Below are 13720 nucleotides of genomic sequence, written 5' to 3' on the forward strand. Positions count from 1 at the left end.
AAACCTGTAAAATACGAATAATGATAATCCACTGGGTAGAGATATATAGGCAAAACAAGAAAGACAGAATGCTCTTAACCATTGATGGTGGCTGGGTACATGAGGTTTCATCATACTATCCTGTTCGTTCATGTTTGAAATTTTCTACAATCAAGTTTTTAAAATGTCACATACCCAGCTCCCACACACCTCATGCTCTGCCATCATATCCCTTTATGACGTCAACATCTGCAACCAAGCTTCTAACACTGCGATTTCAATATTTACCACAGGTTTTCCAACAGCCCAAGAAAGGCACTGATTCAGCCACCCTGCTGGACATTCAAATACTCCATTCTGGGAGCACCCTTCTCCAAGAGCTCAGCTTTACAACATTCTTACTGAGCACTAGCTTCCAATTTTTCTTTCTGATGCTGTGTCCCTGCTTTTCACTTTGTAGCCTCCATTCCTAGATCCTGCTTACCTAGTCTTGGTTGTGTACTGGGGACACGAATATTTACTAAGGGGCTCCTATAAATGCTTGTGAGAACAACAACAAAAAAAACAAAAGCAAATGGGGTAGACATACAAAATAGTTACCTCTGACCTTTATTCCTTACTACTAGCACATGTGTTAACTCTTACAATCTGGATTTCATCTTCACAACTCTATAGAAACTCCTTGGTCCAAGATTACCAATGATCCCCTTGTCTTCAAATTCGATGCTTGTCATCTAAGTCCTTTACGCAGCGTTTTAAACTACTAGCCAACCTTTCTGTTTGACTTCTGTGCCACTGCACTCTTGATTTTTTTCCTCTGGATCCTCTTTCTGCTTCATCCTGGCCTCCTCTCCTTTCTTTTTTCTTTCCTTCTTTTTTTTTTTTTAATATTTATTTATTTATTTATTTTTATTTTTGGCTGCTCTGGGTCTTAGTTGTGGCATGCGGGATCTTCGTTGTGGCATGTGAGATCTTTAGTTGCGGCATGTGGACTTCTTAGTTGCGGCATGCGGACTTCTCAGTTGCTGCATGCAAACTCTTAGTTGCAGCATGCATGCAGGATCTAGTTCCCTAACCAGGGATCACACCCAGGGCCCCTGCATTGGAAGCATGGAGTCTTACCCACTGGACCATCAGGGAAGTCCCTAGCCTCCTCTCCTTTCTAAATAACAATGCTGTCCAACAGAACTTTCTGCAACTCTTGATATGTTCTATTTCTATGCTGTCCAATATGGTAGCCACGGGTCACATGGAGCTACTGAACATTTGAAATATGGCTAGTATAAATGAGAAACAAAACCTTTAATTTTATTTTATTTTAATAAATTTAAATTTAAATAGCCATGTGCCCAGTGGCTACCCTACTAGACAATACAGCTCTATAATCTCTCTCACTTGTTCTCATGACTTCGGTTATCACCTCGACTGACTCACAAATTTATGCTAATAAGCAAAGTCACCTGGGTGAGTTCCACAAGCAACTCAAACTACAAAATAAATCACCTCCATCGTCAACTCCTCCCTTACCTTACCCCAAACACCTTTCCCCTCCCAACAGTCTTAGTTCTATAAATAGAATCCATCAACTAAGTCATCTGAGCTTGAACTCTTTATCCCCCATATCTAAGCAGGATCCTTCTGAGTTTACTTAACTGATCTCCCTGCCTCTAGTCCAAAGTACATAATAAGCACAATTTCTGCCAGATATAATGCATTCAACTGGTTAACTTTGTTGTCTTGCCTTTTTCAAATATATAATGATTTTGCCACTGCCCACAAATGAAGTTTAAACGCCCTAGGATAACACAGCATTCAAGACTTTACACATGGGAATTCCCTGGCAGTCCAGGGGTTAGGACTCAGCCAAAAAAAAAAAAAAAAAGACTGTACACAATCTGGCCCCAAGCTACTTTTCCAGTCTTGCCTTCCACTTCTGCCTCTTAAGCCCCCTACTCTCCAGCCAAAAACGGATTCCTTATCATTCTCCAATACATTCTCTATCACAATGTTTGTCTGCATCCATACCTCTACTCATGCTCTTCCATCCTCCTTAAATACCCTTTTGACCTCTGTCCAAATCCTAACCATCCTTCAAGGTTCAGCTCAAATTCCGCCTCTCTCATGAGTTTCTCAGATCTTCACCAACCCCCACCAAATAGTAATCTCTTCTTTTCTGAGTTCTCACTGCACTTTTCAACAGCACTACATTTATGACAATAACCCATTTCTACTTTGTTAGAATTAGGTTATATTCATTTCTTATTGTATCACAAGCTATTTAAAGATGGATGTCATGTATTAGATATCTTTCTATCCACCAATAATTCCTAGTAAAATAACCAGTATAAAGTAGGCACTTAGTAAATTATATCTGCTGAGTATGATAATTTCATTTGCATTGTAGACAAATTCTTATGTGCAAAGAATGTTCAGTATCTCAGAAATGGCTTAGGCACTAAATTATCCCTGTAATTTTATCAAAGGCAGACAAGTATTTTGGGTATACACAATTCCCCAAATTGCCTTAAGTAGGAGCTTCTAACTACTGAAAAAGAGCCTTCCTATTCTGGTCATGTACTATCAGTATAAAGAATAAAACTAGCACCGATCTATTATGTCTCCTATGAGAATACAGAGACTTCTTATTTTAAATATAGCACTTTGTATCAACAGAGGAAACTGATATGTCAGGGGCTCATGGGATATAACTGATTCAAGTGACAGAAATAACAAATTATTCAAAGATAATAACAGCTACCATTTCTTGCACACTTATGAGTATGTCAGATACTATTCAAAGCACTTGACACGCATTATCTCATTTAACTTTTATGACACTCCATGAAATAGGGCCTGTTATTCTCATTTTATATATTTTTTAGAAATTAGGCATAAAAGGTAGATCACATATCTTTAAAAAATTGTCCATTAGTATAACCAAATGTGTAGAAGATGCACACATGGAAAAGCAATTATACAGAAGCCTTGGTCTAGGATCCCAAGATGGAGACCTGCTTTGGTTCACTAGATATAACCTCACTGAGCCTCAATGTTCCCACTGGTCCTTACCCCTCAGAGTAGTTGTAAGAATCAAATGAAATAATGAATATGAAAATGAGGAGTGAAAGAGCACTGGACCTGCAGTCAAAGGACCTAAGAATCTGACCTTTACTGTATGTAAGACTTTGTACAAATAAACCCTACAGCTTCTTTGAGCTGCATCCATTCTTTTGACAAGTGTGGAGCATCCATGTAAGTACCAGACATTCTGCTAAGTGTTAGGAATCCCAAAGTGAACATGAGAGATACAGTCTCCTGTCCTCACAGAACTCATAGCCTAGAGGGGGACACAGATGAGTAGAACAGACAGTTATACTTAGAGTAGGTTAAGGGGTTGGAGAGGGGAGTATGCAGGAGAGGCACCTAATCTAGATTTAAGGGTCAAGGGATAGTTCCCAAAAGGAAATGACTTCTACAGTGAGACTGGAAAGATGAATATTAGGCAAAGAAGAGTTCCAGGCAGAAAGAACAAGGTTCAAAGACCCATGCACAGAGGGTAAGTGTTAACAGTAGATTCTAGAGAGGTAAAAAGGATTTTACAAGCAAATATGAGAGAACTTTCTATATAATTTCTTACAACTGCATGTGAATCTATAATTATCTCAAAAAAAATTTCCACTTAGGACTTCCCTGGTGGCACAGTGGTTGAGAGTCCGCCTGCCGATGCAGGGGACATGGGTTCGTGGCCCGGTCTGGGAAGATCCCAAATGCCGTGGAGCGGCTGGGCCCATGAGCCATGGCCGCTGAGCCTGCGCGTCCGGAGCCTGTGCTCCGCAACGGGAGAGGCCACAACAGTGAGAGGCCCGCGTACCGCAAAAAAAACAAACACAAAAACAAAAACAAAAATTTCAATTAAAAAAAAGCATATGTGAAAGTACTCTGTAAACTGAAAGGTACCTTAACTGTTTCAGTATTATTACTAATATTCAACTGTATATTGCTACAGAGAGCAAAGTTAGAAACGTCCTTATAATGGAAATAGAACTACTAAGGACAGCTAGTGACCATATTTCAGTAGTTGGCCAAAATTTGGGAAATTGTGATTCAGTACCTTTCACATCTGGTCGATATTGTAGTCCATCATCTTTCTTTCCCAACAAACTAGTGTCATCTGTGTCTGTAAGAGAAAAGTTTTCAAATTAAGATACATATGATGTTTAAGTCACACCACGAAACTCCTAAACATTCCAAATGCTCCAGGTCCTTCCCAACTCTCTCCACTTATCCTGCTCACATTTTCTACCACTCTCTTGATCTATTGTGCCACTTCTATCTCAGCCTCAAGGCATCCCAGATATAAACGCACTCTGCGTGATGAACAGTCTAACTTCACTCAGACTTCAGCTCAAATATCATCTCCTTAAAAAGTCTTCCCTGAAAAAACAAAAGTCTTCCCTGTGCTAACTGAAATAACACATACCCTGAAGAGAAAGGATTAGTCCTTTCTCCAAGGGACAATGGTCTCAAGATTTACCTTCTCCCACCAGTTTCCCTGGAAAAATATCAGATTAAGATAAACGTGGAACCTCAACTGTGTTATCAGACAAAATTTACTATAAAAATGACCGCTGACTGATTAATTGTAGTAGGACAGGAAGACTGTACATGAACCATAAACACCTGTTGAGAAGCACAAGCTTCAGCTTCCCAGTACTAGCGGGTGTGGGGGTGGGGTTGGGGGGAGGAATACTCAGGTGTAAATGGGTACCAAGACAAAAATTAAGGACCAGTGGGCTTCCCTGGTGGCGCAGTGGTTGAGAGTCCCCCTGCCAATGCAGGGGACACGGGTTCGTGCCCCGGTCCGGGAAGATCCCACATGCCGCGGAGCAGCTGGGCCCGTGAGCCATGGCCGCTGAGCCTGCGCGTCCGGAGCCTGTGCTCCGCAACGGGAGAGGCCACAACAGTGAGAGGCCCACGTACCGCAAAAAAAAAAAAATTAAGTACCAGCTACTCCAAACTCACTTCTAAATCGGCATGAGTTTCAATTAACAAAATCCTCAAACGACCAACTGTTCTGAATTTGAAATTCCAGATAGTACCATTCAATCACGTACCAGTTCCTCAGAAAAGACATTCTCTCTCTAAGCTACTCTTTAACCTACCTACACTCTAAATGCCACCCCATGAAAGAAAAGCAAACCATACTACTTCTTCCACCTATAAGGGGTCCCTATCAGCAGTTTCCTGTACCATGTGCACACCTGACCCCCACGTAGCAACCCTATGATGAGCTTCTTGGGCATTCTTCGGTAGCTTAGACCACAGATATTGCAATCAGTTGTTCAGTATTTCACAAATAGCTTGCTATCAGTATAAAGTAGCAAACTTTGGCTTGCAACTTTCTTCCCTTAGCTCAGATAAAAACATATCCCTTTAATAAGTCCAAAAAAGGGACGGGGCTTAGAGGGAGGGTGGGTTAGACCTCGTAAGCAGGAAAGATGCACAATCCTAGGCCATGAGAATGTGTGGGGCCCTTGTTTGTTACTAGGAAATGATATATTATTTCAGCCCATGTGTGTATTACTGAGGAAGAAGGTTGAAAAACTGTGCCTTTAGTGACTGGATACTTCTAGTAGGAAAAGAAACCAAAATTCATTCTTAGTTGGTATCATGGCTTCTAAATGATGGCAAGAAGAGAAAAAGAATTTTAAACTGAAGGTAATAATTTTTCCTTACACTCTATAAATTCACGCCAAAATCTCTAATAGTATATAATATGTAGGAGCAAAAACTACAGAGAAAATGTGAAAACAAAGTAAACTATTATTCTCTAGAAAAAAAGATGAAAAAAAATATGGTTGGGACTTTCCTGGCGGGCCAGTAGTTATGACCCTGTGCTGCCACTGCAAGGAGCACGGGTTTGATCCCTAGTCCAGGAACTAAGATCCCACATGACACATGGCGCAGCCAAAGAAAAAAATATGGTAATACTTATAGTTTTACTATAATTAAAATAAGCTAATTCTTAAGCAACTAAAATCATTACAAATTTGAGACAACTTTCAAGAACTATAAATATATCTACAAGTCCATGTTAGGATCAGCTTAGTAACTAAATAAGTAAACCAAGACCATTGTTTGTATCTTGAGATAATGAAAATAAGTGGGAAAAAAAAGCTAAGTTAGTAACAGAACAAAGAAATTCTAAAATATATAGTAATAAAAAAATAAAGCATCAAAGATTTCTCATTTTCCAAATTTGGAACACTACCAAAATGTACAAATAAGACTGCAGACATGTGATATTCAATATTAAAGACAGGTCTCTAGATAAGTAGAATGAATTTTACCTGTGCAATGACCAAGATGCCTTATATCAATTTGTTCTTGTTTTATACAAGATGCTTCTCGAACAAAACAGGGATTGTTATAGGAACTCCCATCAGAAGCACACACAGGATTAAAACTGTATCCACTGCAATCTATATTACATACACACCTGTTGGAAAAAAACAAAAATTACCTATATTTTACAACAAAAGTATTTCACAATGCTGTAACAGCAAAAATGAGCAATTCTTTTTTTTTTTTTTTTTTTTTTACTTTTTAACTTTTTTATTGAGGTATAGTTGGTTTACAGTATTACATTAATTTCAGGTGTACAACACAGTGATTCAATATTTTTAGAGATTATTCTCCATTTAAAGTTATTATACAATATTGGCTATATTCCCGGTGCTGTACAATATAACCTTGTAGCTTATTTATCTTATACATAGTAGTTTGTAAGCAATTCTCTTTTTCTGCTTTCTGTTACAGAAGTCAATACATTGTTTTAAGTCACTGATAAAAGTTTAATAAGCAAAGTGACTGCTCAGCTAACAATTTCTTTCAGGTGAGAATTTAGAGATAATTTAATCCAGATATTATTAATCCAGTGGTTTCTCTAAAATTTTCATATCTAAAGATAATAATCAAGGAATGTCAAATGTCAACAACGTTAGTTAGAAAGCAACATGGTATAGCAGAAAGGACACAGAATTATAAGTCAAATGTCATGAATCGGGCTTCCTTGGTGGCGCAGTGGTTAAGAATCCACCTGCCAATGCAGGGGACATGGGTTCAAGCCCTGGTCTCGGAAGATCCCACATGCCACGGAGCAACTAAGCCCGTGTGCCACAACTTCTGAGCCTGCATTCTAGAGCCCACGAGTCACAACTACTGAAGCCTGCGCACCTAGGGCCCGTGCTCCGCAACAAGAGAAGCCACTGCAATGAGAAGCCCGTGCACTGCAACCAAGAGTAGCCCCCGCTCTCCACAACTAGAGAAAGCCTGCGCACAGCAACAAAGACACAATGCAGCCAAAAATAAAAATAAATAAAATAAATAAATTTATTTAAAAAGTCATGAATCTAAATCCTAGCCCAACTAATAACCAGATTTGTGTCCATATTCTCCTTCTAAGTCTTAGTTTACTGATCTGTAAAACAGAGGTAACAATATATGTAACCTTACCAAATAATTGGGAAGATTAAAAAACATAATAGATATAAAACATGTAAAATAGAAGACCCTCAAAATTGTTTCCTAGCTGCACATCCACCTGTAAAACTGAGTGTCCACTTAACACTGAGACTGCATTATAGAGAAGGCCAAGAAAGTCCAAGGTATCGTCACTCCTCTCAAGGACAGTAAAATCTAACTGGGAATATAAAAATAAAAAACACAGAGACTCTCCTGCTTCCAGCAACATGGTGAACTCAGAACCTGTACTAATCCTCCTAATGAAAACAACAAAAAATACTGGACGAAATATTTCAAAACGTCCTCAAATGCATTCATAAGTTGTCAAGAAAGCAAGGAATTTTAAGACAAAAGTTATATGAAGACAGGAATAGAGAAAGGTCAGTTAAGTTTACTAAAGCTGATTTTCACCTTGAAGGCATTTACCAAACTAGGTAAATCAATTATCAATTTTTTGGTTTTGTAGGCCTCTGAGAACAGAAGATGAATAATACTGACCTACCTAAGTTAGAGAGTCTAAAGACCCTAGAGAAAAGCATGAGGGTAGAGTATAAATGAGATGCCATATTCCAAGGGGACTGTTTTAAAGGAAAACAATACTCTGCTGTGGTTTACACAGCATTGAAGAGAGGGGGAAAAAAACATCTCCCCAAGAATTCAAAAGTATAAGCCAGCCCTCACATGAGTAATTACGACTTAAAATACTCCTTGGGTGTTCTGAAAAACCTCAAGTCCAGCATTTATTTTAAGAGTCAAAGACTGGAAGGGGCCCTAGACAACTGACAAAAGTAAATGCAATCCTCTCTGTAGAAACCCAACTTTATTATCCTAGACCTCAAACATTTCCAAGATACAGTTCTGAGCAAAACAAGTATATCACACACATGCTCACTCACTCTCATACCCACAAGAGACGAGGAAATAAAACACCATGGGCAGAGCAAGCTGATATGAAAAAGAAACAAAGAGAACTTCTAATAAATAAAGAATGCACTGTTAGAAATAAAAAATTCATGGGCAGATTTAACAGGAGATTAGATAAACTAAAGGTGACTCCGTGAACTGGAAGACAGGTCAGAGGAAACTACTCAGACCATGGCAGAGTCAAAGAGACAGAACATATGAAAAAAAAATTAAGAGACATGGAAGACAGAGTCACAAGAGCTAATAAAAATCTGACTGGAGTTCCAGATGAGTTAAAAGAATAAGGTGGGGGCAATATTCTCAGCAATTTCTCAAACTTTCTAAAACTAAAGAAAGATACTAATCTAAATAACCAAGAAGCTTAATAAATTCTAAACAGGATTATTAAAAAGGAATCCAGACAGTGAAATATCACAGTGGAATTTCTGTAACAACAGCAACAAAATAATATTTTAAAAGCAGCCAGAAAGAAGAGAAAAATTACATTCAAAGAAGCAACAAGAGAGACAGGTGTCTTCAAAAGCAATACTGAAGCCAAATTGTTTATTTATAGCCAAAAGACAGTGAAATAATACCTGCAATGTGCTGGGATAAAATAGAATTCTATGTAAAAGATCTATCTTTCATGGTTAAGTGTAAAATAAAAATAATTTGGAAGAAGTAAAAATTTAGAGTTTGTCACCTGCCAACTGTCAATAAGGGAAATTATAAAGGCAGTAGAAAAATGATCCTACAAGTAAGATCTGAGATGCAAACATAAATGAAGAACAAAAGTGTAAATATATAGGTAATATTAACAAAATACTGACAATATAAAATAATGACAACAATGCTAGGTGCTGCTAAATTTTTTTAAAAACAGTAAATTAAAATATTGATAGCATACAAATTGGGAGGGACTGAAATTACAGTATTTTAAGAAGAGCAAAGATATTGATGAATTTTGGACTGCGATAAGTTGAATAAGCATGTTAATGCTAAGGTTACCACCAAAAGGAGTATGTATAACACTGAAACTAATAGAGAAAAAAAATTCAAAAGAATGCAAGAAAGAAGAAACGAACAGAAAGCAAGACAAAAGTACAAAATAAGATTTTTTAAAAATCAAAGTACATCAGTATTTATTTTATATATATATATATTTTTTAATTCTTACCCTTTATTTATTTATTTATTTTGGCCATGCCACAGGGCTTGTGGAATCTTAGTTCCCCAACCAGTGATTGAACCTAGGCCCAAGGCAGTGAAAGCGCCAAGTTCTAACCACTGGACCACCAGGGAATTCCCTATAATATATTTAAGTGAACTAAACTTTCTAGTTAAAATACAAAGATAGTTAGGCTGGATAAAAATACAAAAGCCAGCTATATGCTGCTTGAAAGGTACATATTCAACTGTAATGATATGGGTAGTTGCCAGGGGCTGGGGGAGGGGGGAATGGGGGGGTTACTGTTTAATAGATATAGTTTCAGTTTTACAAGATTAAAAGAGTTTTGGAGATGGATGGTGGTGATGATAGCACAACATTATGAATATATTTAATACCACTGGACAGCACACTTAAAAATAGTTAAGATGGTTAATTTTATTATGTGTATTGTACCAAAATAAAAGAATTGTGAGAGATATATCATACCTGGAATGGAAGAAACCTAGTATGGCTATATATCTTGGCTATATATCTATATATATGTCAAACATAAGAGACTTCAGGGCAGAAAAGATTTATGAGAAAGAAGATCCCTCATAATAAAAAATTTTATTCACCAGGAAGATATAATTCTAAATATTTTTAAACAGCCTCAAAATCTATAAAGCAAAAACTGATAAAATCACAATGAGAAACAGCCAAATCTACCACAGTAGATTTGAACGTGCATCTCTCTGTAACTCATATATCAAGCAGATAAAATATCAGTAAAACTGAAATAACTAGAGATGAAAGGACATAATGCTGGGATTTTCTTTAAAATACTTCCCCCAAAAAAGGTGGAGGGAGGGCTTCCCTGGTGGCGCAGCGGTTGAGAGTCCACCTGCCGATGCAGGGAACACGGGTTCGTGCCCCGGTCCGGGAGGATCTCAAATGCCGTGGAGCGGCTGGGCCCATGAGCCATGGCCGCTAAGCCTGTGCGTCCAGAGCCTGTGCTCCACAACGGGAGAGGCCACAACAGTGAGAGGCCCGCGTACCACAAAAAAAGGAAAAAAAAAAGGTGGAGGGAAAAAGAGATAAAACAAAATTGGATTTTTTACACTAACTGAAACTGAGTGATGGGTATATGGGGAGGGGTCCACTTTATTTTTTTCTCCTCTTTTACATGTTTGAAGATTTCGTTAATTCCTGGTGAATTAAAGACCTAAATGTGAAAGGCAAAACTACAAAAGACTTAGAAGATCAAACATAAGAGACCAATAAATTTAACTTTGAAATAAAGAACACCTCACAAAGAGAATAAAAACGACAATCTGCAAACAAACAAAAAAACTACAGCCCATGTAACCAGCAAATAATCAGTATCCAGAATACATATAAAAATTAATTTAGGGCTTCCCTGGTGGCACGGTGGTTGAGAGTCTGCCTGCCGATGCAGAGGACGCGGGTTCGTGCCCCGGTCCGGGAAGATCCCACATGCCGCAGAGCGGCTGGGCCCATGAGCCATGGCCGCTGAGCCTGCGCGTCTGGAGCCTGTGCTCCGCAATGGGAGAGGCCACAACAGTGAGAGGCCCACGTACCGCAAAAAAAAAAAAAAAAAAATTAATTTAAAAAATGACATAGAACTTGGAAGCATATAAAAACAATATATGTAAAAAAGTGTTCAATCTGCTCAATAATCAAAAAAATGTAAATTTAAACCACAATGAGATACCATCACATTCACTAAACAGCAAAAATTAAGAGAACAATACCAAGTGTTTACAAGAATGAGGAGCAAAGGGAATTCTTATCCTCTGCTGAAGGGAGAACTTACTGGTACAACCACTTTGGAAAACAGGCATTACCAGGAAAAGCTAGACATGCACATGCCCAATAATTCCACTCCTGAGTAAGGCCCTTGAAAATCTCTTACACATGTGCACCAGAAGACATGCATATGTTCACAGAGCATTATTCATGAGAACAGAAGACTGGAAACAATCCAAATGTCCATCAACATTAAAATGGACTATGAAAGGATGTGGAAACGTTAAGCAACTGAATTCAACTAAGCAACTATGAGCATTAACATGAATAAATCTTAAAAACATAATGCTGAGCAAAAGAAGATACACATAGTATGATTCCACTTATATAAAACTCAAAATCAAACAAAAGCCAAGTAATATATTATTAGGAGGGTTATCATGTGATAAAACTATAAGGAAAGCAAAGGAATGATTTCCCCAAAATGCAATAGAGTGGGTGGATCAAAGAAAGATGCAGTTGAGGAGGGTCACAGGGCTGGGGGCAGCTCTAAAGTATTGACAATACCCTATATTTCTTGGCTTGGAAGGCAGGAGTCACAATTTGTTTCATTTTTGCACATTAAACTAAATGTGTAAGTTTTTCATAAACTTTTCAATATATGCTCTGTTTCACAATTTAAAAATTAAGGCACCATAAAAAAACTTTAAATTCATAAGAATATTTACTAACAAGTCAAAAATGGCTTTTACATTTTTAAAGGGGTGGAGAGGGAGACTATGTGACAGAGACCATATGTGACCCCCAAAATGTAAAATATTTACCATCTGGTCCTTTATAGAAAAATTTTGCCGACTCCAGGTTTAAGGAATAAATGGTGGCCAATGGAAGAAAGTATTACAGAACAGTTTCAGGGATGAGAAAAGGCTGAGCAACAAAGGCAAGATCCCGAACCAATCTAGTAAGGAGAAACGAGTGACTCAGAAGAGGGCACTACAGCTCAACAGGAACCTCCTTGATCACGTGTAGAAAAGGTCCACGTAAGACCAAGAGCTGTGAGAACAACCATTGCTAATGTTTTCAATAGCACGTGACAAAAGAAAATGAAACCACCATCTCAAGGAACGTCCAGCTCAGTGAAACAGTGAGGAGAGGAGGACAGTATTAGACCCTAGAGGCTGCTGACACTACTGACTACAGCGGTTCCCCGTGTCTGCAGACTGGCAACGGCAGCAGAGGGCAGGATGCTCAAGCACAGGAGTGTGCACTAAAATGGAAAGAAATCGCTTCAGCAAACACGTCAAATTCAAAACATTTAACAACCATTTACTCTGCACCTACTGTGCAGGGATAGTCACATTTGCCTCTTTAATCATGACAACAAATTAAGAACAGGGAAGCTGAATATGAAAGACATTAAAAACCCTTAGATCACAAATCTAATGAGTGACTGAGATGGTGTTCTCCCTGCTCATCACAGTTGTCACATAAAACAGACATCTCAGCAAGGAAAGTGACAGATGAAAGGAGATAAGTAGTTATTTTCCACACTTATATCATGAAAAATCTTTTCACTAAATTGGTCTTGCTTTTCTCTCAAACACACCAGGAACACTCCTGCCTCAGGGCTTCCCCTCTTCCCGGAACACTTTTCCCTCAAACATTCACTCGGTTTGATCCCTCACCTTTTTCAAGTTTTATCTCAAAATATTAAATGAACAGCCAAAAGTTAAATCACTAAGCATCCATTTAAGAAATTAGAAAAAGAGCAATGGAATAAATCCAGTGAAAACAAAAAAAGAAGGGGAAAAATATAGATGACACGGATATGGATACAGATTTATAGATACATCTAAACAGAAATAGAAAACAAAGTTACAACAGAGAAGATCAATAAAGCCAAAAGCTCGTCCTTTGAAAAGACTTTCAAATCAACAAAGCAGGATGAGAGAAAAAACAGTATCTGGACTTAAAAAGACTACAGATTATGGTTTAAAAGATAATAAAAGTTTATTGTAAACAACTTTATGCCAGCAAATTTGAAAACTTTGGTGAAATGAATAGCCTTTAAAAAATATTAACTATTAAATTTGACCAAAAAAGAAATAGAAGCTGAATGGTACTAAAATCATTAAAGAAATCAGTTTAAAAAATGTCCCTCAAAGACAGCATCAGATCCAGGTGTTTTTTTAAAAAGAGTTCATGAACACATTCATTCCAGTCATTCAATAAATAGACATTTCTATTCTTACACAAAATCATCCAGAGAATAGAAAGAACACTTACTAATTCATTTTATAAGGCCATATGACCCCCAAAACAAGTTAAAGTAACAGATTAAAACTCACTGAATAAAAATGAATAAAAGAAAACCTCATACTTATAGCAGATAGA

General features: G+C 37.8%; 1 protein-coding gene across 1 annotated transcript in view; it reads right to left on the bottom strand.

Annotated features, from left to right (window-relative positions):
- The window catches only part of TMEFF1 (transmembrane protein with EGF like and two follistatin like domains 1), a gene marked incomplete at its 5' end in the record, with an annotated part of 92685 nt that overhangs the window by 22797 nt on the left and 56168 nt on the right, over positions 1 to 13720 (bottom strand). The window contains 2 exons of the mRNA XM_082655964.1: positions 4091 to 4156; positions 6330 to 6478. Coding sequence (XP_082512090.1) covers positions 4091 to 4156; positions 6330 to 6478 — 215 coding nt within the window. The remainder of the gene's footprint in view (positions 1 to 4090; positions 4157 to 6329; positions 6479 to 13720) is intronic.

This window comes from Grampus griseus, assembly GCF_964374135.1.
Source record: "Grampus griseus genome assembly, chromosome: 6".
Classification (NCBI taxonomy): Eukaryota; Metazoa; Chordata; class Mammalia; order Artiodactyla; family Delphinidae; genus Grampus; species Grampus griseus.